General features: G+C 39.9%; 1 protein-coding gene across 4 annotated transcripts in view; it reads right to left on the bottom strand.

Annotated features, from left to right (window-relative positions):
* Positions 1–24,350, bottom strand: part of NEO1 (neogenin 1) — a 218,571-nt gene extending 194,221 nt beyond the window's left edge. For 2 of the 4 annotated variants that reach the window (XM_043471016.1, XM_043471017.1), the window contains exon 1: positions 24,065–24,350. In XM_043471016.1, the coding sequence (XP_043326951.1) occupies positions 24,065–24,194 (130 nt within the window). In that variant the 5' untranslated portion in view covers positions 24,195–24,350. The remainder of the gene's footprint in view (positions 1–24,064) is intronic. The other 2 variants (XM_043471014.1, XM_043471015.1) reach the window with 1 other exon arrangement.
* Positions 24,351–24,834: the final 484 nt, after the last annotated feature.

The following is a 24,834-nucleotide window of genomic DNA, read 5'->3' as shown; positions in this document are numbered from 1 at the left end:
ACCATCCATCCTACTATACATATCCTAAGAACCTTAGGAGTCATCTTGGACACATTTCTCACCACAAAGTCCAACCTACCACCAAAATCTATTTTATCACCTAAATGTCTTCCTACTCCATAAACTCTTCTCCACCTCCATCATCCTAATCCAAGAAATTAGTGTAGACCGTGCAGACTATCACACAGCCTAACTGTGAGGCAACACCAGTACCACTACACATGTACACACACTGTGGGCTTTTCTGTTGCATGTATTATAATGGTTATTTAAATACCTTTTAGTGGAATTTCAAATTCTTTAAAGTTAGGCCATGCACAAATCACCTTTCCTATCTCATTCCCATTAAAGTGAACTTGACTAAAGCAAGGTATAAATCTGAATCATCCTCAACACTTGCAACATAAAGTTTAGCATATGTTGCATGTACTCAATAAAGGTTTACTGAGTGAATCAGTCTGAAATTCACTGTTTTGGAGAAAGAATTTTTCAAGTTTATATACATAAGACTTTCAGTCAACACTTAGAAAATATTTCTCAAGCTTTCAAATAAGAAACCTCGCTGTTTCTGAAAATGCAGATTCCCAGGCCTCTGGAGTATAGATTCTGTTAGTATGTGTATAATAATGCTCTGAAAAATAGTGACTATCCTTCAAAAATTACTTCAGCATGCTGGCCTTGGCTAAAGGAACCAGCCCCTATGAAGACCTCAACTATTCTTAGAAGATACTGTAAACCACTGATGTCACTGGGTGGGTAGGGAGGCATGGAAGAATCTTACTTCTGCTTTTTTCTACCTCTTCCATAATTCATTTTCATCATGAAATTATCTTGTGTTATGGTACACAACAAATATTCATTAAACATTTCCTCAAGGCTTCCCTGGTGTTCCAGTGATTTGAGAATCTACCTGTCAGTGCAGGGGAAAAGGTTCAATACCTAATCCAGGAAGATTTCACATGCCACCCAGCAAATAGGCCTGTGCGCAACAACTTCTGAACCCAGGCACTGCGACTACAGAAGCCCACGTGCCCTAGAGCCTGTGCTCCGCAACAAGAGAAGCCGCCCCCACGAGAAGCCTGAGCACCACAGCTAGACAGCAGCCCCGGCTCGCTGCCACTAGAGAAAGCTCTCACACAGCAACGAAGGCCCAGCACAGCCAAAGATAAATAAATATATAAAAATATTATTTTAAAAAATATTTCTTCAACTGAACTACTGAATTGCGTTTATATGTCATATTTACGGTTTGTAGAATAATTCCTCATTTGTTTAACGTAATTAAAGGTATTAACACTTCACAGTATCTCACAAAACACACCAGGACGTCCAGATGTTGCAACACTCAAGTGTGAGAGCCGCTGCACTGAAAACGGAAGGCCTGGCATCAGGCACCCTTTGTCATGGCAAGCCCATGACATAACATACATAAAACAATGGATTTAACCTAAGAACAGCATGTGAGGAAAACAACGGACATCGTAACAAAACATTAGTCAGGAAGCCTCAATCTGAACAGCCTTTCCTAAATTGCACCATTCTTACTGGATATAAAGTGAAGACAGCCAAATGTCCTTACAGTGTATTTCATGTCTGTAACAGATAACACCTTGTTCTTCTGAAACCACATAATGAAGCTAGCCATGTTCTTTTCCAATCCACCCTGTGGCCTCAGCTATCTACTTTCCTAATTCCTGCTACTATACCTAATCATGCAAACCACTTTCAAAGAATGATTCTCAGACTGGCAAACTCTAGATTTAAGGCTAAAGCAGATTCCTAATTTTTCTTCCTGTAAGTAAATGGTTGTATAATGAATATATAATATTTCTACTTTTCTGTTTCATGTCCCACCCATCTTACTGAACTATGAATTCCTTATTAAAAAAAGAAGTCATATCATCCTACTTTTCATAATACATGAGTAAATGCAATCATATGTAAAACATGAACCCTTATTATTAGATATGGTCACCTGGTCGAGGACAAACTGAAATTTACTATATATGGGGGAAAATGAGTAACACAACCAAAATTATAAATAAGACTTTAACTGGAATATTTTCTACATAAAGAACTATTATCAACTCTTTATACACATGAATAATTAACAATAGGTTAAAAAAAAAATCAACATTTTAAGAACACTGTTGCCTTCATCCTCCCAAAGAAAAAGTCTTTCAACCTCAAGAACAGATACATAGGACTGAGAGACTTGCTCAAATCTATAATCTCAAAACCTGGCACAGCCCTGAAAATATACTCAACATTCGCAAAAAATGTCTGTGAAAAAAAAAATACTCCATTCTGTAAGAGTTCCTGGGCTTCGCAGGTGGTGCTAGGTGGTAAAGAACTCACCTGCCAATGGAAAAGATGTAACAGGCACAGGTTCCATCCCTGAGTCGGGAAGATGGCCTGAAGGAGGACAGGGCAACCGACTCCAGTATTCTTGCCTGGAGAATCCCACGGACAAAGGAGCCTGGCAGGCAAGAGTCCATAGGGTCGCAAAGAGTTGGACACAACTAAAGCAACTTAGCATGCATGCATAAGAGTTCCTATCAGGCAAGAGTTAATTGGCCTATTAGAGTCATTCAGAAATTTCATTATAATCTATATGTACATTAAAGTAAAAAGAAAATAATAAGAACTATTCTTTTTTAATTGCGTCAGACACCAAACTAAACCAACTGAAAAAGAGAAAACATACACAGTGTAGATTATCAGTTCAAGATGGCAAAGCTGAGCTCGTAAATGTTATAAATGCCTACCCAACACTCCACCACCAATATACACTGAAATAATCAAAGGATTACATTTTTTAAAAACACCTGGGAGAAAAATCTGTAGCCCAGTGAAAATCACAGAAGAGTGCCAACCATATGTGGGCCGAGGGTTGCCTCCAAGAAAGAAGGCTGGCAAAGCTTTTGGCAAAGCACTCACACTGCAGATCATGTGCTAAACAAAGTTTTGAGACAAGGGGTAGAAAGAGAAGAGGCTGCTACTGCTATCTCCACAACCAACTGCCAGCATTTAAATTGCAAATTTTTTAATTCCAGCATGGAAAACAAACACTGTAGCAATAAACCTTTCAATTTCACAACAGACTAACTATACCTTGCCTTTAATCCCTACAAACCACCAAACCAATGATCTAGCAACATAAAATTACTGAAAGTCTAAAATTTTTTCTTCTTTCATTTAGACCTGAAGCATTAGAACATAAGCCCACATAAGTTAAAAAAAGTCCACATCAACCAGCAGTACGGAGCACACACAGACACCATCCCACCATCACAATTACCTTTAAGAGACCTAGGAGCTACAGAAGTGATTGCTCTATCAACTGAAGCAAAATATAACAGGGGCAATAAATGCAGACTGCCCATGGTGAAAATTGAGACAAGGGTGACATTTTCTCATAGAACACAAATAATGATGATGATGAAAGGGGCATTGCAAGACTCCAGCTTCCAGGAATGACAAAGTAGATGATTCCAATCAACTCATCCATTGAAAAGAAATAAAAAGCTAGACAAAATATAAAAGATCTGTGTGAGGGCAATCAAGGTCATGAGGAATTAAGGGACCAAGATCCAGAAAATGAGAAAATCCAAATAAATAAATCTGGTATTTGGAGTTGGTTTTTTTTTCACCTAGAGGTATCTGTGGATTCTAAAGGCCACGACTGCTGAAGAGACTAAGAAGATGAGTGAAGCTTTTGACAGATGTAAGCCCTGAGGGGACAAAAACTGGAGTGAGGGACTGCCAAGGAGGAGGGTCAACTCCTTAAACTGTCGATTAGGACCTCAAAGGGCTACGTAAAACCAAAATATTTCAGCTCATAAATTCTGAAGCCCAATTTTAAATCATTTCAATCCCTGAATGGATTAAAGTGATCTGAGATTGTCAGTAACTTCATATAACCACATACCAGAAGAGAAGCAAAGGTACATCCTAGCTGGGAGAAGATAGTAGCATTCAGATTTTTCATACACAATCCCTGACACTCAATCACAAATAAACAAGCACATAAAAACACACAAAAATCCCTAAACCAGAAGAAATAACAAATACAAAAGCAAATCCTCATGGGAACACATATGACAGGATGGATTAAAGGACTAAAGATACAATATGGAGAATTTCAGCAGGGTCCTAGAAACTATAAGACAAAACAGACATTCTAGATCTGAAAAATGCAATAAATGAAATTAAGAAATCAATAGAGTGTTGCCTCTGGTTAGAATGTAAAAAGTCCTAAGAGACTTTCTCTTACCCTAACAGCCAAAATAGGACAGATCAGCTACAAAAACCATAGTTTTTCTGAACCCATCAGAATGATGAGGATTCAAAAAAGCCAAACTAGATTAAACTACAATGGGGAAGAAATATTTGAAGAGATAATGGCCAAGAACTTTGCAGAAGTGATTAAAGTAATCATTCCACAGATACAAGAAACTCTTTAAGGATGAAAAATACAAAGAAACTAACAAGAAGGCTCATCACAGTCAGATTTCTGAAAGTCATAGATAGAAAACAAATTTTAAAAGTGGCAGCCAAAGGAATAAAAAAGGAGGGAAGCACATTCTCCACAAGAGGAAAAAGTAAGACTTACAGCTGATTTCTCATCAGAAATAGAGTTCAGTGCACAGTGAAATGACATTCTTAAAGGGCTGAAAGAAAAAACTGTCCACCTAGAATTCTACATCTACCATCCCCCCCCCAAAAAAAAAATTAAAGCTGAACAGGAAACAAAGGTTTTCAGATAGACAAAAGCTGGATGAATTAATGTCCAGCAGACCTAAACACTAAAGAATATTCTCCAGGCAGAAGGAAATAATCCCAGATAGAAGCTCAGAGATGCAGAAAGAAATGAAGAGCAACTGATAAATAAAACAACATGAGTAAATCTAAACCAGTAATGACATAATAATAATGTCTTGTGGATATCAAATATAAACAGAACTAAAATATGTAACAATGGCAACATAAAAATTAAAAGAAAAGGAAAAATAGAATTAAGGTGTTCTAAAGGCCTTGTATTACCCAATAAATGGTAAAAGCAATGAGTCAAAGATATATTTAAGAACCACAAGATGAAGAGTAAAGGAATATACAACTGGTAAACTAAAAGAAAAAACTGCAACCAAAAAGAAGCAAGAAAAAAAAAGAGAAAAGAGAACCCAGAATAGGCAAAGAAAGAAAAAATAATAATAAAATGGGAGATTTAAAGCCAAGTATATCAGCCATTACATTACACGTAGATAGACTAAGAGCCCTAGAAAAAAGGCAAAAACTGTCAGTCTAAATAAAAAAGAAAACCTAACAATTTGCTACATATAAAACATAAGACTACAAAACAGACTGAAAATTAAAGGGTGAAAATTCTTCAACACTAATCAAAAGAGAGCTGATACTACTACATTAATAACAGAAAAAGTAGACTTTAATCACCAGAAAGGTAACAATCTAAATCTGTATGTACCTAATAACACAGTCTCAAAACCATAAAGCAAAAATTAACATACCAAACAAAGAGAAACAGAGCAAATATACCTATCTGGAATTCCAGAAAGAGATAACAGAGTATAGGTAGTAAAGTAACAGAAGAAATTTTCCTACCTTGAAAAAGATAAATGTGTTCGGAACAACAATAAAAACTCACTAATAAAAGAAATCACGTCATACACACATTTTAAGCTAAATGAGTTCAACCATACAGGAAAGAACATGAAAAAATTTAAACAAAACAATCCATTCTACCTGCCATTCCATATAAGCATGCAATATGAGATATGAGCTTGTTCTTCTCCTACTTGAGCACAGCTCCAGTGTGCCTCTTTTAGTATGAATATCTCATTACACTTTCAATTCTAGAGTTTAAAAAATGGTTTTGAACAATGCAAATCTTCCTCTTTATTTAGTGATGAACCAAAAAAAAAAAAAAAAAATCTGTTTCAATGCTAAGAAGAAAAGCTATCTAGGCCCAACTTATTGAGAGATGAAATATCAGCCTCCAAAGTAGGGCTCCCCTGGAGAAGGAAATGGCAACCCACTCCAGTATTCTTGCCTAGAGAATCCCATGGACAGAGGAGCCTGCCAGACTACAATCTATGGCGTCACAAGAGTCAGACACAACTGAGCAACTAAGCACAATGTAGGGCTTCCTAAGGAATGTGAAACAGGAAAATGATAATATTTCAAATTTCAGTTTTCATATTACTGGCTGAATTTAAATCTAATGCCTAACCAAAATGCAATGCCATGTACCTACTTTCTAAAAAGGAAAAAAAAAAAATCAATGAATAAACTTCCATCTAATCATATACTGGGGAAATTTCTAAGTCTCAAAGTTCACACACACAAAAAAATTCTACAAGTATACAGAGGTTTTTAAAAAAGATGAGGGTATGCTGCTGCTGCTGCTACATCACTTCAGTCGTGTCCGACTCTGTGTGACCCCATAGACAGCAGCCCACCAGGCTCCCCCATCCCTGGGATTCTCCAGGCAGGAACACTGGAGTGGGTTGTCATTTCCTTCTCCAATGCGTGAAAGTGAAGTTGCTCAGTTGTGTCTGACTCTTAGCGACCCATGGACTGCAGCCTACCAGGCTCCTCCATCCATGGGATTTTCCAGGCAAGAGTACTGGAGTGGGGTGCCATTGCCTTCTCCATGAGGGGACTGCCTTCTCCATGAGGGTATGAGGGTACATAGTAGACAATATTATATACAATATTGAACTGGAGGAGCCAGGGGGCTGTCCAGTGAATTCTGAAGAAAAAGACTGTAACATGAGAACTTTATATCAAAGGCCAAAATATTATGCATATGCAGAGGCAAATTTAAAACACTCTTAAAGTGGAACTACATATTGAGTCATTACCACAATATTATCTGATATTTTTACCCAAAATTGTTATGGCTGATACATAAGGCTGATTCTGAAACTGCAAAATCTCTTAACTAAATACACCTACTCTGAAGAAGTACACTATTCCACAAAGATTCCACAAAATTTTTTAAAAATAAGGATCTCTTCGTGCAGTTCAGTCACTCAGTCGTGTCTGACTCTTTTTGACCCCATGGACTGCAGCACACCAGGCTTCCCTGTCCATCAACAACTCCCAGAGTTTACTCAAATTCATGTCCATTGAGTCAGGGATGCCAGCCAACCATTCTCATTCTCTGTCATCCCCTTCTCCTCCAGCCTTTAATCCTTCCCAGCATCAGGGTCTTTTCAAATGAGTCAGTTCTTTGCATCAAGTGGCCAAAGTATTAAAGTTTTACTTCAGCGTAAGTCCTTCCAATGAATATTCAGGACTGATTTCCTTTAGGATGGACTGGTTGGATCTCCTTGCACTGCAAGGAACTGTCAAGAGTCTTCTGCAACAGCACAGTTTAAAAGCATCAATTCTTTGATGCTCAGTTTTCTTTATAGTCCAACTCTCACATCCATACATGACTACTGGAAAAACCATAGCTTTGAGTAGGTGGACCTTTGTTGGCAAAGTAATGTCTTTTTTTTTAACATGCTGTCTAGGTTGGTTATAACTTTTCTCCCAAGGAGCAAGCATCTTTTAATTGCATGGCTGCAGTCACCATCTGCAGTGATTTTGGAGCCCAAAAAATAAAGTCTGTCACTGTTTCCACTGTCTCCCCATCTATTTGCCATTAAGTGAAGGGACCAGATGCCATGATCTTCGTTTTCTGAATATTGAGTTTTAAGCCAACTTTGCCACTCTCCTCTTTCACTTTCATCAAGAGGCTCTTTAGTTCTTTGCTTTCTGCCATAAGGGTGGTGTCATCTGCATATCTGAGGTTATCGATATTTCTCCTGGCAATCTTGATTCCAGCTTGTGCTTCACCCAGCCCAGCACTTCTCATGATGTACTCTGCATATAAATTAAATAAGCAGGGTGACAATATACAGCCTTGACGTACTCCTTTCCCAATTTGGAACTAGTCTGTTGTTCCATGTCTAGTTCTAACTGTTGCTTCTTGATCTGCATACAGATTTCTCAGGAGGCAGGTAAGGTGGTCTGGTATTCCCATCTCTTTTAGAATTTTCCAGTTTGTTGTGATCCACACAGTAAAAAGCTTTGGCATAGTGAATAAAGTAGATGTTTTTCTGGAACTCTCTTGCTTTTTCAATGATCGAGTGGATGTTGGCAATTTGATCTCTGGTTCCTCTGCCATTCTAAAACCAGCTTGAACATCTGGAAGTTCACGGTTCACGTTACTGTTGAAGCCAGGCTTGGAGAATTTTGAGCATTACTTTGCTAGCATGTGAGATGAGTGCAATTGTGGGGTAGTTTGAGCATTCTTTGGCATTGCGTTTCTTTGGGATTGGAATGATACTGACCTTCTCCAGTCCTAAGGCCACTGCTGAGTTTTCCAAGTTTGCTGGCATATTTAGTGCAGCACTTTCACAGCATCATCTTTTAGAATTTGAAACAGCTCAACTGGAATTCCATCACCTCCACTAGCTTTGTTAGTAGTGATGCTTCCTAAGGCCCACTTGACTTCACATTCCAGGATGTCTGACTCTAGGTGAGTGATCTAGTGCATTGTGATTATCAGGGTCGTGAAGATCCATTTTGTACAGTTCTTCTGTGTATTCTTGTCAACTATTCTTAATGCCTTCTGCTTCTGTTAGGTCCATACCATTTCTGTCCTTTACTGTGCCCATCTTTGCATGATATATTCCCTTGGTATCTCTAATTTTCTTGAAGAGATCTCTAGTCTTTCGAATCTATTGCTTTCCTCTATTTCTTTGTACTGATCACTGAGGAAGGCTTTCTTATCTCTCCTTGTTATTCTCTGCATTCAAATGAGTGTATCTTTCCTTTTCTCCTTCGCCTTTCACTTCTCTTCTTTTCACAGCTATCTGTAAGGTCCCCTCAGACGACCATTGTGCCTTTTTGCATTTCTTTTTCTTGGGGATGGTCTTCATCCCTGCCTCCTGTACAATGTCACGAACCTCCATCCATAGTTCTTCAGGGACACTATCAGATCTAATCCTTTGAATCTATTTGTCACTTCCACTGCATAATCATATGGGATTTGATTTACATCATACCTGAATGGTCTAGTGGTATTCCCCCTTTCTTCAATTTAAGTCTGAATTTGGCAATAAGGAGTTCATGATCCGAGCCAGTCAGCTCCCGGTCTTGTTTTTGCTGACTGTACAGAGCTTCTTCATCTTTGGCTGCAAAGAATATAATCAATCTGATTTCAGTATTGACCATCTGGTGGTGTCCATGTGTAGAGTCTTCTCTTGTGTTGTTGGAAAAGAATGTTTGCTACAACCAGTGCGTTCTCTTGGCAAAACTCTATTAGCCTTTGCCCTGCTTCATTCTGTACTCCAAGGCCAAATTTGCCTGTTAGTCCAGGTATTTCTTGACTTCCTACTTTTGCACTCCAGTCCCCTACAATGAAAAGGACATCTTTTTTGGGTGTTAGTTCTAGAAGGCCTTGTAGGTCTTCATAGAACCGTTCAACTTCTGCTTCTTCAGCATTACTGGTCAGGACACAGACTTGGATTACCATGATATTGAATGCCTTGCCTTGGAAATGAACAGAGATCATTCTGTCGTTTTTGAGATTGCATCCAAGTACTGCATTTTGGACTATCTTGTTGTCTATGATGGCTATTCCATTTCTTCTAAGGGATTCCTGCCCATAGTAGTAGATATAATGGTCATCTGAGTTAAAGTTACCCATTCCAGGCCATTTTAGTTTTCTGATTCCTCAAATGTTGATGTTCATTCTTGCCATCTCTTGTTTGACCACTTCCCATTTGCCTTGATTCATGGACCTAATATTCCAGTTTCCTATGCAATATTGCTCTTTACAGCATCAGACTTTACTTCCATCACCAGTAACATCCACAACAGGGTATTGTTTTTGCTTTGGTTCCGTCTCTTCATTCTTTCTGGAGTTATTTCTCCACTGATCTCCAGGCGCATATTGGGCACCTACCAACCTGGGGAGTTCATCTTTCAGTGTCCTATCTTTTTGCCTTTTCATACTGTTCATGGTGTTCTCAAGGCAAGAATACTGAAGTGGTTTGCCATTCCCTTCTCCAGTGGACCACGCTTTGTCAGAAATCTCCACCATGACCCATATGTCTTGGGTGGCCCTACAAGGCATGGCTCATAGTTTCACTGTATTAGACAAGGCTGTGGTCCATGTGATCAGTTTGGTTAGTTTTCTGTGATTGTGGTTTTCATTCCATCTGCCCTCTGATGGAGAAGGATAAGAGGCTTATGGAAGCTTCCTGATGGGAGAGACTGACTGAGGGGGAACTGGGTCTTGTTCTGATGGGTGGGGCCATGCTCAGTAAATCTTTAATCCAATTTTCTGTTGATGGGTGGGGCTGTGTTCCCTCCCTGTTATTTGACCTGAGGCCAAACTATGGTGTAGTGAATGAAGATAACTGCACTGGAGTGACTTTGAGGAGATACCCCAAGTCAAAGGGCAAAGATGGTAGGAGGGGCAAAATCGTGAAATCACATTTGGAATCAAACCCCATACCTGCCAGAGATGCTCAGAGGGCAAAAAACAAACCTTGGGTGCACCAGGACCGAGAGATCCCACAGAGACTGAGACAGAGCTGTGTTTGAGTGTCTCCTGCAGGGTATGGGTCAGCAGTGGCCTGCTGTGGGGGCAGGGGCTCTGGGTGCAGCAGACCTGGGTATGGCCAAGCCCTCTTGGAGGAGGTTGCCATTAACTCACCACAGAGCCGCCAGAACTTACACAGGACTGGGGAAACAGACTCTTGAAGGGCACAAACAAAACTTTGTGTGCACCAGGAGAAAGGAGCTGTGACTCCACAAGAGGCTGACCCAGACTTGCCCATAAGTGTCCAGGAGTCTCTGGTGGAGGCAAGGGTTGGCAGTGACCTGCTGCAGGGTTGGCGACACTGAGTGCAGCAACTGTGCTTGGGACCTTTTGAAGGAGGTTGCCATTATGTTCATTAACTCCATCATAGTTTGGCCTCAGGTCAAATAACAGGGAGGGAACACAGCCCCGCCCATCAACAGGATATCTTCATAAAGTAGCAAAAATTTAATTTCTCAGTTCAGTTCAATCGCTCAGTCGTGTCCAACTCTTTGCGACCCCATGAACCAGGCCACCCTGTCCATCACCAACTCCCGGAGTCTACCCAAACCCATGTCCATTGAGTCAGTGATGCCATCCAACCATCTCATCCTCTGTTCTCCCCTTCTCCTGCTGCCCTCAATCCTTCCCAGCATCGGGGTCTTTTCAAATGAGTAAGCTCTTCACATCAGGTGGCCAAAATATTGGAGTTTCAGCTTCAACATTGGTCCTTCCAATGAACACCCAGGACTGATCTCCTTTAGGATGGACTGGTTGGATCTCCTTCCTGTCCAAGGGACTTCTCAAGAGTCTTCTCCAACACCACAGTTCAAAAGCATCAATTCTTCTGCGCTCAGCTTTCTTTATAGCCCAAATCTCACATCCATACATGACCACTGGAAAAACCACGGCCTTGACTAGACGGACTTTTGTTGACAAAGTAATACCTCTGCTTTTTAATATGCTGTCTAGGTTAGTCATAACTTCCCTTCCAAGGAGTAAGCATCTTTTAATTTCATGACTGCAATCACCATCTGCAGTGATTTTGGAGCCCCCCAAAATAAAGTCAGCTACTGTTTCCACTGTTTCTCCATCTATTTGCCATGAAGTGATAGGACTAGATGCCATGATCTTAAGTTTTCTAAATTCCTCAGTACTTCCCAATACACATCATCCTGAAGCTTATTTCTGCAGTTTTGAATAAAATCCAGAGAAATCAAATGTTTCAGAAGATACCCACAATGCCTAACAGCAAATAGATGACATTTTAGGAAACAAATAGGTCACGATAAGGTCGATTTTCAGGCATCAAAAACTGGAACGTGCAATACTTCCAGCTTCCTTTCTAGCATCACAATCTTTAAAAGATTATCTGGCCTATGATTTCATCATCTAATAACCACCCCTCCATTTCATGACAAATGATAAACTTCAGAGTAACAGAAGTGAGCTTTTTCAAGAAACAGTTTACTAATCAAGAACATTCTGCCTCAACTCACACTGCTCTTCCTTTTACTCTCCTTGCCAGAAGAGCCTGCCTATATAAAAAGCTTACTCATGTCTTCAAAACCAGCTCAAGTCTCACTTCCTCCAAGAAACTTATTAACCAGATACTCCAAACTAAACAAATTCTTATCCTTCCCTACATAAATTCACTCATTTAACAATCTAGTAATACATTGTCATCAGATAATATAAGCCAAATTATATAAATTTTATCTAATTTTCATGTATCTTTAGCTAGCCTTTCCATCCAGTTTATAAAATAATAAAAAACAAGAGTTTATGTTTAATGAGTGATTAAGATAAACCAGGTTCTATTCTAAGCATGAACACACAACTCATTTACTGCCTACCTCAGTTCAGTAGAGTGGTAAGTTATTACATATGTTATTTATAGTAAAGAATTGCTCAGAATTGTCTTTGTAAGCCTCCCCTCTCCCTGCCTAGCACTCTAACCTAGGGCCACAACATGCATATAGAGGTAAGGGAAACTAACAAAGATTACTTTATCACTATCCCATTTATTCACACAAATGTTTCTAAATAAGATATCTAGGAACTACATGAATTTTATCATTTTGCATAGCTCTGATTCTAGGTACTTACCTTTTTCTGCAGACACAGTATTACTTCCTTCCTTTGGACACCCAATGAAGTCTTTGCCCTAGGTTTTCTTCTTCCTCCCTCAGGGAAATGATCTAGTCTTTGTAGCTCAGTAGGTAAAGAACCTGCCTGCAGGAGACCCAGGTTTGATCCCTGAGTCAGGAAGATCCCCAGGAGAAGGAAATGGCAGCCCACTCCAGGATTCTTGCCTGGAGAATCCCATGGAGAGAGGAGCCTGGCAGGCTACAGAACATGAGGTCACAAGAGTTGGACACCACTTAGCAACTAAACCACCACCACCATGGCTTGAAGTATCACCTCTATCAGACAATTCTTGACCCTACATTTCTAGCCAGACCTCCCAATTCTGTAATACCTTTACAGAGACGTTATGCTGGCATCTCAGTCTCAGGGTATTCAAAAATGGAAATCAAATCCTGTCCCTTAAACTTGTCTTTCCTGTTGCATCCTTTATCCATTTTCCACTTTAAAGCACCTTGGTAGCTTGAGACAAACCAGCCTTCAAGTATTTGATTAACTGAACTTATTCTAAGCTAAAATTAGTCATCCTGTCTTAAAAGAGGTAATATCATGTTTCAACTCCAATTTTTCACTCAAACCAATGGTTAAGATTTTTTTTTCCTTCAAAACAGAACCATTTGAAAGTTTATGAATCCATAGCAAGCAAATATCAGCAGTGATTAGCAGAAGTCAGGTAAGCAGACTGACTCAACAACTCTGTGTGCTTCTCATTTTGTGAAAAACCATAAGTAGCCATGGGAGTTTTGACAGTTGTAAGTTTTACATTGTTCCTATTTTTAAGTATATTATCTAATTTATATTTATAAATGAACCATCAATTTGAGAAAGGATAAAGGAATATGAACAAAAGACAGACAATTCTCAGAAATAATATAAACCATTAATAAAAATCTGAAAGGTGCTCAACTCCATTAATAATTTTAAAATATAAAATTTAAAGAGATATACTTTATTCATTTATCTGACTGACAAAGCCTGAGGTCTGAAAATAGTATTTTGGCAAGTGTGTGGATAAATAGGCTGTTGACAGAGAAAAATCAGTGTTTTGAAGAACAACTTGGAAATAACTAGAAAAATTTTAACACACAGTTTTATCCTACAATTCCAACATTTACAAACTTATTCCATAGTATTTTCGAACATGTGCACAAAGACATTTGTTTGTTAAAGTCGGCTCACTGCATATGATTACAATAAATAATTTGAGAACATTAAATGCAATTGGTTAAATAAATTATGATAGCATCTATAAAATACCATGTGGCTATCAAAATAGCTGTGATAAATTATATGTACTCACAATGGAAAGATGTCCCAAAACAAGTTGGAAAACAGAATACACAGCACAATCCCACTTGTATATATATGTATTATATATTTTAAAGATTTAATTGTATACATAAAACAGAAAGTCCATAGCTATTAAAAGTGATTATCTCTAGGGAGTGAGATATTGTTTGAAATTTTTAAAATATTTTTTATTTTCTTAAAATCAAATCAACAATTAATGTCACTCCCCAAATTTAAATTCATATAAATATTTGAGCCATCAGGGTTTAAAATGCTGCTAATAGAGAAATTCTACGGCTTGAGGGGCAGGGACTAGCAGAGAAGGAACCCTGCCCTGTCACCTCACCTTCCTTTCTATTCACATTTCCTTTTCTCCCACCTCAAGGGCTGACCTGGACTCACACTAATACTCTGAGATGAGATGGGACTCCAGAGATTTTTGAGGGAAGATATCTCTTCCCAGACAGTGACTGTATCTATAGAAGGAGGGGCAAAAGAAATGGCCAACGGCAGGAAATATCCATTAGCAGTGATGGAAAGGAAAAGAAACTCCTCAATCTGGCTGAGACAACCACTTCTGTTTAAGAGAAGATCTTTGTGTTCTTATACTTATTTTACATCTTCTTCATTACAAAGGTGACTAATTGCTATTGTTAAAGGTCATTTCCAAAATAAGTCTTCCAACCAGTTCTGATCAACTATGGACTCAGAAATCAGATAACAGAGTTTGTTAGAACTACATGTGAATTAAAGATAAACAGGCTCTAAACAAAGACTTCGGGGACTCTGAGAAACTTATTTACTTTGATATACAGACTTTGATTATTTCTTTTACCCTCTAGTCTTCAGCTGTGTCTTGGAGGTGAGGGTTCAAGACAGTTGACTTCTATGTAGTTGGGGTGTTATTAATAAAGGGGGCTTCCCTTGTGGCTCAGCTGGTAACAAATCCACCTGCAGTACAGGAGACCTGGGTTCGATCCCTGGGTTGGGAACATCTCCTGGAGAAGGGAAAGGCTACCCACTCCAGTATTCTGGCCTAGAGAATTAAGTCAGACATAACTGAGCAACTTTCACTTTCACTTCACTAATCGCCACAAGATACACACAATCTCCTGGATATACAACATTGTGTAACTTTGAAACAACAACACCCTTCAAACCAAAAGCTTTCAAGAATTAACCAAAAAGATCCTCAAATTTTAGTTTTTACATTAAAAGTCATGCTATGAATAAAAAATTATAAATAAAACTTGTAATTTGTTATTCTATTCCCTGAATTTGTAGATGATAATGTTATTATCTTAATTAGACCTTAATATAAGGATATATCTTGGTAATTTTTTTTACTCACTCTGCAGCTGAAAAGCAAATATTCTGTATTCAGTTTCCATGTGGTTATCATTTTAAAAATTCACTCTGCTCAGGGCTCCTCTGTAAGTTTTATTGGCTATTACTGACCAGTAATAAATAAATCCTGAAAACCTGTACAATCAATCTCCGGATTTCCCGAAGACATGGAAGTAGCTGTACCCCTAGATGCTTCCATTATTAGCATTCTCATATATTCAAACATTCCAGTAATCATTTCACTCAGAGGAAATGAAAAATAACTCCCTTTGAGAGTTCTAGTCTACTGACTTGTTAAAACTAAGTTAGGACTACTCTAAACACATAGAACCAAAACTATGAGAAAAGCAGTACTATTATTTTGATTAATAGTAACACAATAATTCCAGAATTTGTTTTTCCACCTACAGCAGTAATTATACCTTCTCTCTCCAAATTAAGTTATTATCTCTGCTATTAGACCAAGGTTTCCTAAGGATAGAAAACATGTCCAATGAATCTTAGTAACTCCACAGTGCATGGCTTTGGCATAATTATACCTCCAAGATAACATGTTTGCAACTAGTCAAAACTACCTCGATTTTTAGTTTTGGCTATACAACAACTATCCAACTGACTACAAAATTAAATTGAAAAATTCTTGCCATAAAACAAGTTTAAGGGAAGTTTTTTTAATGCCATCTGCAACAACATGGACGGACCTAGAGATTATCAAACCAAGTGAAGTCAATCAGAAAGACAAATAGCATATATATCACTTACATGCAGAATTTAAATATGACACAAATGAAACTATTTACAGAACAGAAACAGACTCACAGACATAGAAAACAAACTATGGTTGTTATTAAAGGGGTAAGGGGATGGGGAAGGATAAATTAGGAGTTGGGGATTAACAAGCTACTATACATAAAATGGATAAACAGGTTTTACTGTATAGCACAGGGAATTGTATTTAATATCCTATAATAAACTATAATGGAAAAGAATATGAAAAAGAATATATATATATAAATGAATCACTTTTTAATAACACAGCATTGTAAATCAACTATACTTCAAAAAAATTTTTTTTCAAAAAGAGGTTATTTCTCATTATTCTTTTTAATAGGAAAAGCAAAGACATAATGCAAATCTCAAACTGTCCAACTGCTAACTCCTTAAAAAGAAGAACTCAAGTACTGATTTTAGTGAAATAAGACATACAAAATCACTACCTCTCTCTCTCCCCTTTCTTCACATAAGCAAGTCAAAGGGAGAATTAAAATCTACTCTTTTCAGCTAGATCAGTAACCTTGCCAGTTTAGTTTACATCCCTTATAAGCCTAAAATTATCTAATATTTCAAGTAATACTGCAACTTAAAACATGTTACAATTGCTTAACACTGAAACTTTATTTCTTGAAATCAGCCCTAAAGCTATCTTTACACACATGAAGTAAAATCATATATGACCATTAACAGGCAACTTAAAAGATTCTCCCAGTCATATCCAACTTCACATTAGGGGGAAAAAAAGATGTACAGTAAGTTGGGCTTTCAAGAATGACAAAAGGTAATTATTGAATCAAAGAACAGAAATGATCAGTGTTCAAACACGAACAGAATAGAAGTCATTTAGCTGAGATAAACCTACCACTTAATTTTATAGACTTCAGAGTTATAGAAACTTGGAGATAGAAGTGACCTTTGAAATTACTTATTAATTAAGTAATTAATTAATCTCTTCAGTTTCAAGTCGAAACAGAGAAGCTATGGGACCTGCATTTTAAAATATTGGCCTTAAGTTCACAATTAAAGATGAAAATATCTTGAAGAATCGTAAAAGTACAGGTCAATGATGTTATTCTTAATGATCTCATTACTCTTTTAAAATTAATGGAACCCTGATTCCCACGTACACACAAAAATTATCTTTTCACCAATAATCCCATACAAGGGAATCCAAAATATAAAGGGAAAGACTATATGTTCATTACAGCACTTTCTATTAGAGCAAAATATTGAAAACATCATCAACATCCATAAAAGGAGCATTATGCAGCAGTATGCATATCATTAGCAGCAGTAAGCAGTATACGAAAGAGCACAGTCTTTGGATCTGTAAAGAACTGGATCTGAATGCCAACTTTTCCATATGAAAGCTGTGAGGCCTATGACAATTCACTTAACATTTCAGACTCAGTTACCTCACCTGTAGAATGGGGAGATACTACAGTCTTCCTCAGGGTTGTACACTGGATTTAACACATGTATCAGAGCGTGGCAGAGCACTTACAGCTCAGTGAGTACTCAATAGATAGCACTTTTATTGGCCACTATTAATACTGCATTGATTCACTGGAATATTATACAGACATTTTAAATATTATAGGAAAATCTATAGGTGGTGGCATGAAAAGATCGCCAACACACTGTTAACCAAAAACAAATTGAAAAACAGTAAGTAGTATGACCTTGCTTATGTGTAAAAAATAAAACCATACACATATATAAATACAGAAGGAAAAGTATTAGAAGTGGTTATTTATGGGTTAAAAAAAGGAATTTGTTGGTGGAAGATTTACTTTAGGTACCTTTTCTTTTCCTTCAAACAAACATGTATTTAAGCATTTTTTAAAATTTTAATTGATGATTTAAAGATAGTGTGGCAACAAAGAAAAATGGCATAATGTACATAAAAGGTTGTACATATACCATGATTACAATATAAAAATTATGTGCCATATAGACAGTGACTAGAAAGAAAAATACCAAAATTACACCAGGGAGTCTATATGAAATTTTTTGTCTCTATCTCCAAAAGTTTTTAGTCAAAAACTCATTTGATTCTGAACAAATCCCAAAATTGGGGCTATATTTTAATATCATCTTTCACTGCTTGTGTCCCATGACAAAAGTCAATTTTGAAAAAGTCATATAAACATAAGATTTTTTTCTCACCTCATTAGCTCTCTGATCAATATGATCTTAACTATAGTCATTTCCCCTGACTGCTTTCTTATTGTTGATGCAATTTTACCCAGAAACCAAAACACCACCAACTGCCTGGTAAACATCTCCCAATCACACAAAAGTCAGTAAAAAAGTGAAGGGTTTGGCAAGAAAGACTACTAAATAGATAAACAGAGCTTCCACATAATGAGTTTAAGATTATCCCTATATTTTATATTAGCAAGAAGTAATAAAGAAACCAACAATGATTAATGCTGGAAAAAAAATACACTTCCAAAAAGTTTAATAGAACTATACTACGTTTTTAAGTTTATAAAAAACATTAAAACCATTCTTTCTACACAGACACTGTACCTATCAGTTTATCAGCAATTTTATCAAGACACTGTATTCTTCTGACAACTCAGATAAACAAGGTATTATTCTTGCTTGCCTATAGCCCCCAACAGACATGGCAATGTGTAGAACCATGTGAGTGAAGTCGCTCAGTCGTGTCAGACTCTTTAGACCCCACGGACTGTAGCCCACCAGGCTCCTCCATCCATGGGATTCTCCAGGCAAGAATACTGGAGTGGGTTGCCATTTCCCTCTCCAAGTGAAAGTCGCTGCGTCATGTTCGACTCTTTACAACCCCACGGACTATACAGTCCATGGAATTCTCCAGGCCAGAATACTGGAGTGGATAGCCTTTCCCTTCTCCAGGGGATATTCCCAACCCAGGGATCGAACCCAGGTCTCCCGAATTGTGGGCAGATTCTTTACTAGCTGAGCCACAAGGCAAACCTGTAGAACCATAAGTCTTGTTCAAACCCTCAGCCTCTATGTGTAAGTCTTTTTTCACCATTCACATATTAATTTTCATATGGTTTACTAAAAGCAGTCACATTTCTAATCTCCTTTGAGCATTCACCCTGCAAATCTACAAACTCTTTTATACTTCATTCTATTACACTGGCAAAGCAGGGCATTAGTCTCTGTTTACAGATCAATTAGTATGATCACTGATCTTTCCAAAGATGACAAAGCTACTAAATACTAAAGCTGCAGCATATCCAAAAAAAGAAGAAAGAGAAAGCAATACATACACACACAAAATTTTTGTCATCAGACATGTGAAGGACCATCATATAAAGGAATCAGATATGTGCGATAAGGCCCAGGAGTTAAAAATAAAAGGGATTCAGTATTCAATAAATAAACAATGGTAATCAATTTTGTGCCAGATGCTTGTTTTACACCAGCTAAGAAAAATCCAAACCCTCAAGAGGTTCAGACTAGTAGAGAAGATAAGAAAGAAGTAACACGACATGAAAAGGACTCAAAGAGCTTTGGGGACACAGAGAGTGATGACTCTACATCTCTTTGGGGGCGCAGGTGAGTAGAGAAAAATTCACTCAACAGATGAGTATGAGTTTCAAAAGCAGATAAGATGGGAAGTGGCATCACCAGGAAGAAAGAACAGCATGAACAACAGCCTAGAGACCTGAAGTTAACCTGGAGAGGTGGACCACCGGGTACACGTGAAAAGAAATGAGGCTTTAAACTGGGAGTGCCGGAGACTGTGGTGAAAGACACAAATGCCTCACCATTTCCATGCCAAGAAGTTTATACTCTAACATGCAAGCTATGGAACACTACTATGAGATTATAAGTAGCAGAGTGGCATGCTCATAAAAATATGTAAGAAAGCTCATTTGGGCAGGACAGATTTCTAGATGCTAACTGTGGAGATAAAGAGATTAATCACAGAGCCACTGTTGTTACTCTCGGTGAGGTGGTGATGATTCAAGAAATACCTAGGAGGTAAAAATCAAGAACTATTGGCTATAGTTGGGGTTGCTTCCCAGGGGCACAGTGGTAAGAACTATTGGCTATAGTTGGGGTTACTTCCCAGGGGTGCAGTAGTAAAGAATTCACCTGCCAATGCAAGAGATGCAGGAGACGAGTGTTCAATCCCCGGGTTGGGAAGATCCCCTGTAGGAGGAAATGGCAACCCATTCCAGCAACCCATCTTGCCTGGAGAATTCCATAAAAAGAGGAGCCTGGCAGGCCACAGTCCATGGGCTGGCAAAGAGTCAGACATGACTGAGCGTGCACACACAGACTGGCTATGGGAAAGAGGGAAGGGGAAGAGTCCAGGGTGACTTCTAAATCTCAACTTGGCTGAGTGATGAACAGTGATGTCCAAGACAGGTAACAAAGGAAAACAAGTCCATGCAATCAATCAATCAGTGTAAGAGTCCTAGACCAGAAATTGATTTGCTATTGTCTGGAGAGAGGGGATGAGAGAAGAGGAGCAAAGATAAGTTTACTTTTGGTCTTGTGTAATGTACAGTACCTCTTCAGCGAAGCTAGAGAGTGATACGTGAAGAGTGGACCAGGAGAGTCATTAGCTTAAATCAGCAACTGAAGACAAGTAAAATGTACAGAATAAGATCAAACTTAGACACCAATATTTAATGAGAAGATGAAAGAAAAACCTGAAAACAAATGAAGAACTGATTACAGGAGTATGAGATGAATCAAGAGGTAGGGTGACACCAAAAAACCGGCAACAGAAGAGAAAAAAATTCAAGAAGGGTGGGGAGGGTGAAAATTAAAGTTAAATGTACTGCATAAAGCAAAGTTTAACTTAGACACCAATATTTAACGAAAGGATGAAAGAAAAACCTGAAACGAAGAATTGATTACAGGAGTACAACATAAATCAACAGATAGGGTGACACCAAAAAAAAGGCAAGAAAAGAGAAAAAAAAAATTCAAGAAAGATGGGGAGGGTGAAAATTAAAGTTAAATGTACTGCATAAAGCAAAGTTTACGCTCTGTTAGTTTAAATAACTAACAGAAGTTATTTGAAATGGAAAGAGACTACCTTGTGAGGTAATGAATCACATCATCAAATTAATGATTCAGGCTGATAGTCATCTATGCAGGATGTTAACAAGAGGATTCTTACCTTAAAAGAGAAGTATAACTACATGGCCTCTATAGTACACCTCTGAAGTCTAGGTCAAGGCTAGCCTCAGCGTCATTATGACACTTTATCAAATATTCTTCTGCAGTTTGATCAGAAAATTGAATATTTGATTATTTTAATAAAACCTTTAAAAAACAATCTCTACATTTCATATAACTCAGAAGTAATCAATACTGGATTAAAACTTCTCACTGATTCTGCTCCTGGGATACAAAAAGTTGCCATTGAAAGTGTAGACAGCTGATGTAGTCTCCGGAAACTCGAACTTCAGATTTCAAATGAGCTCTCACATTGTTTCCCTACCAGTCTCCATTCTGGCACCCTAATTCCACCTGTGCACCATTCCTTATCACTCTAATTAGAGAAGACTTGCATTGCACAAGCGGCTCTGTCACATCCTCTTTCTCTTGGTCCCTGCACATCTTTTCAGTAATCTGCTTCTCCCTCCTTCCTGAAGACCATGTAGCTAATCACTTCCAACTCTTCCACTGCTGACCATTTTCTCTCACCAGTCCTCCCTTCTTTCCTCTACCACCTCATGTCTACTCAATGTTGGAAAAACACCCCGTTTATCCTGCTGTCCCACACTCTATTGTTCTCCTTTTACTACCAAGGATCTCTATATCCCACCACCTATTTGCTAGAGTTCCCTACAGAAAGGTATCTAAGACTACCCCTTAACGGAAATAAAAAATTTAAGCCACTGACAAAAGACGTATGATTTACTGAAACAGCTTGTTCAGTCACTGCTGACTCCCTTTTCAATTCCCTTAATGTCTTTGCAGCCTGCGAATGAACTGACCAACCCTTCCTAGCTGCAGTTACTCCTTTTCCTTTTGCAGTGAGGCTGGATGGATTGTGGAAGGCACTCTGCAGAGAATCAGAAGATTCATGCTTGAGACCCAACTATACCACTAATTATCGGTGCGTCTCCTCACCTCTGCTCCTGTCCAGATCTCACTGCTGACATGCTGACACCCAGTCTAGGTTAGGTCCCTGCAGTCTAAGCTCTCTCAAAACCTAGTCTTCTGAGTAGTGCTTATCAGAACAACTTAATTACTATATAATTAGTATTTAAATGGCTGTCTTTCCTACACACGCAGGACTGCAAACTCCATGAAGGCAAAATGCACATTTCAGCCATGCTTCGCACCTCTCGTCAGCACAAAATAAAAGTCCATCAAATGAATTAATGGTGAAATAGTTGTCATGACTTCCTAAGAGACTTATTTTTATTAATCTAAAATTACTAGCACTTTACTTACATTACTGACAAAATTTTAAACAGAAACTCCACCAATTACCTACCACAAACATGATGAATTATATATAAAATTTTACATGTAAAATTAAATAAGTCTTCTATGACAGCTACATTTTTCTTGCTTATCCACAAGAACAGAAAGGGGTGGATCAGGTACTTACATTTCAGGACCAACATGTGTACTCCAGGTTGAATGTACAAGTGTAAGCTTGATACTAAAAACCTATTGTTTAGGTAGCTGTTTTTGATAGTACTTTGGGTTTAAAACTTTTTAACACTGGTAAAACCTATGTGCTACATATACTCTGTGAGAAAATAAAAAAAGAAAGCTTTTATCAGACAAGTTACATGGCAGTGTGATTTTAAATATAAACCAGGGAAAAATAAGTAATAGTTTAGTTGAATAGAAGCTGCCACTGTGCCTGATAAAATGACTTTCAAATATAAAAATTTCAGATCTCATGCAACTAGGTGAAAGTTGTCAAGTTTTATGATACACCGCCTTGGTCAAACAATTTAAACAGATTACATGTTAATTTGCCCTTCTGCTGAGTGTGTCCCGCTCCTCAATTATACAGTAAGGTCCTTACGGGCAGGTTTGGCGTTTTGTTCATTGGTCCCCTTAAATAAACAGGAATGCAGGTGATTTCAATAATCTATGATCGACAAAGTCTGAAAATAGCGTTTGTGGATAAATATATTTAAATATTGCCACTTGAAAACAACGTGCAAGTACTTAAAAGCCGATACTTAGACAATTCCCTAGGTTAACAGCCCGATAACAGGCTGTAAATATTGTTGTAATCCCCAGGAAAGAGGTATTTTCATAACGGAAACACTAACAGATATAATCACTTGGAGCTGTTCTCCAAGGCGCTCTCATGGTTAAGTCAACACCACCAGTTACGGGGGGTCAGTCGTGACCCTCGGACACCCTCGCTCGGCCGCAGCCTCGGGGCTACAAAACCCGCTGAGGAGTCCCTGGAGATCAACCAGCGCTTCCCTGGGGCTTCAGCTGGGAAATCCCTGGCCAGGGAATGCGGAGTTCAAGACCCCCCCCCTTTCCTGAAATTAATGAATTGGCCATACGATTGTTTATTTAATGAGGTGTGTAGTGGCCTCTACTGGTGCTTGTGTGAGCACAAGAATGTCCCACTCTTACAAGTGGGATGAGCCTTGGGGGAGGGGAGGGAAGAGAAGGGTGAACCTGCCTCCGGGTACAAAGCCCCCAACTAGACCCCGGAGCCCCCGATGCGCCCCCACCGCCGCCCCTCTCCTTGGCGGCGCCCCAGCCTGCCCACTCCACTCTCCACCCTGCGCGATCCCCTTTCTCCTCAGCAACCCGAGACGAGACAGAGAAGTTCCTGCACGTTTCCTCCTGGATCCTAAACAAAAACACCGCAGCCGCCGCCGGTGCCGGTACCGCGCCCCCGCCCCCACCCCGAGCCTCCCGGGTCGGCGCCCCGCGGCCGCCGCTTACCTGAGGACTGCGGCGGGGAGCCGCTCCTGGCGGCCGCGACGCCTGGCGCCCGGCGCCCGAGCAGCAGCAGGCAGCAGAGCCAGAAGAAGGAGGTGCTGAGGAGTCGCCAGGCTCCCGGCTCCGCCGCCATCTCTTCCCGGCAAGCGGCAGCGGCGGCGGCAGCACCGCGGAGCCCTCGCCTCCTTCCCTCCCGCGCGCCTCAGCCGGTCCCTCGCTGCAGGCTTGGCTCCCGCGGCGGCCGCCGCCGCTGCTCCAGCCCGACCCGGCCCGGCCCGCACGGCCCCTCTCGCGGGAGGGGAGACTCGGGGGCGCCTCCCTCCTGCAGGGAGGCGGAGAGGGGAGGAGAGCAGAGAGGGGGGAGTCAGTACATTCCGGGGCTGGGGGGCGGAGGGGGGGGGGGTGGGTCCGTCTCTAGGTTCCAGGCGCCGCCACCCGCCGCCGACTCCGGCTCCACACACACCAGCGCGAGGGGGGCGGAGACCGCGGGCGGCAGGGGTGGGGGGCGGGGACCCCGGGCGCGCACCCCCGCGCACGCGCAGGCGCGCGTCTTCCTTGCCCGTACCCTTTCGGCTCCGCGCGCGGCCCGCCCCCGCTGCAATCCGGCCTGACGCCTCGCGGCGGCGGCGGCGGGCCCATTCCCCTCCCCCTTCTCCCCGGAGCCGCGGACGGGCGCGGGGAGCGCGCGCCGAGAGCTGCTGCTGGCGTCAGGGAAACCCCGGAGAAGCGGATCCTCCTCCTCCTCCTCCTGTTGGCCTCCTCGCACCCGGGAG

This window comes from Cervus canadensis, chromosome 6, assembly GCF_019320065.1.
Source record: "Cervus canadensis isolate Bull #8, Minnesota chromosome 6, ASM1932006v1, whole genome shotgun sequence".
Classification (NCBI taxonomy): Eukaryota; Metazoa; Chordata; class Mammalia; order Artiodactyla; family Cervidae; genus Cervus; species Cervus canadensis.
This window is presented reverse-complemented; position numbering and strand designations above follow the sequence as displayed.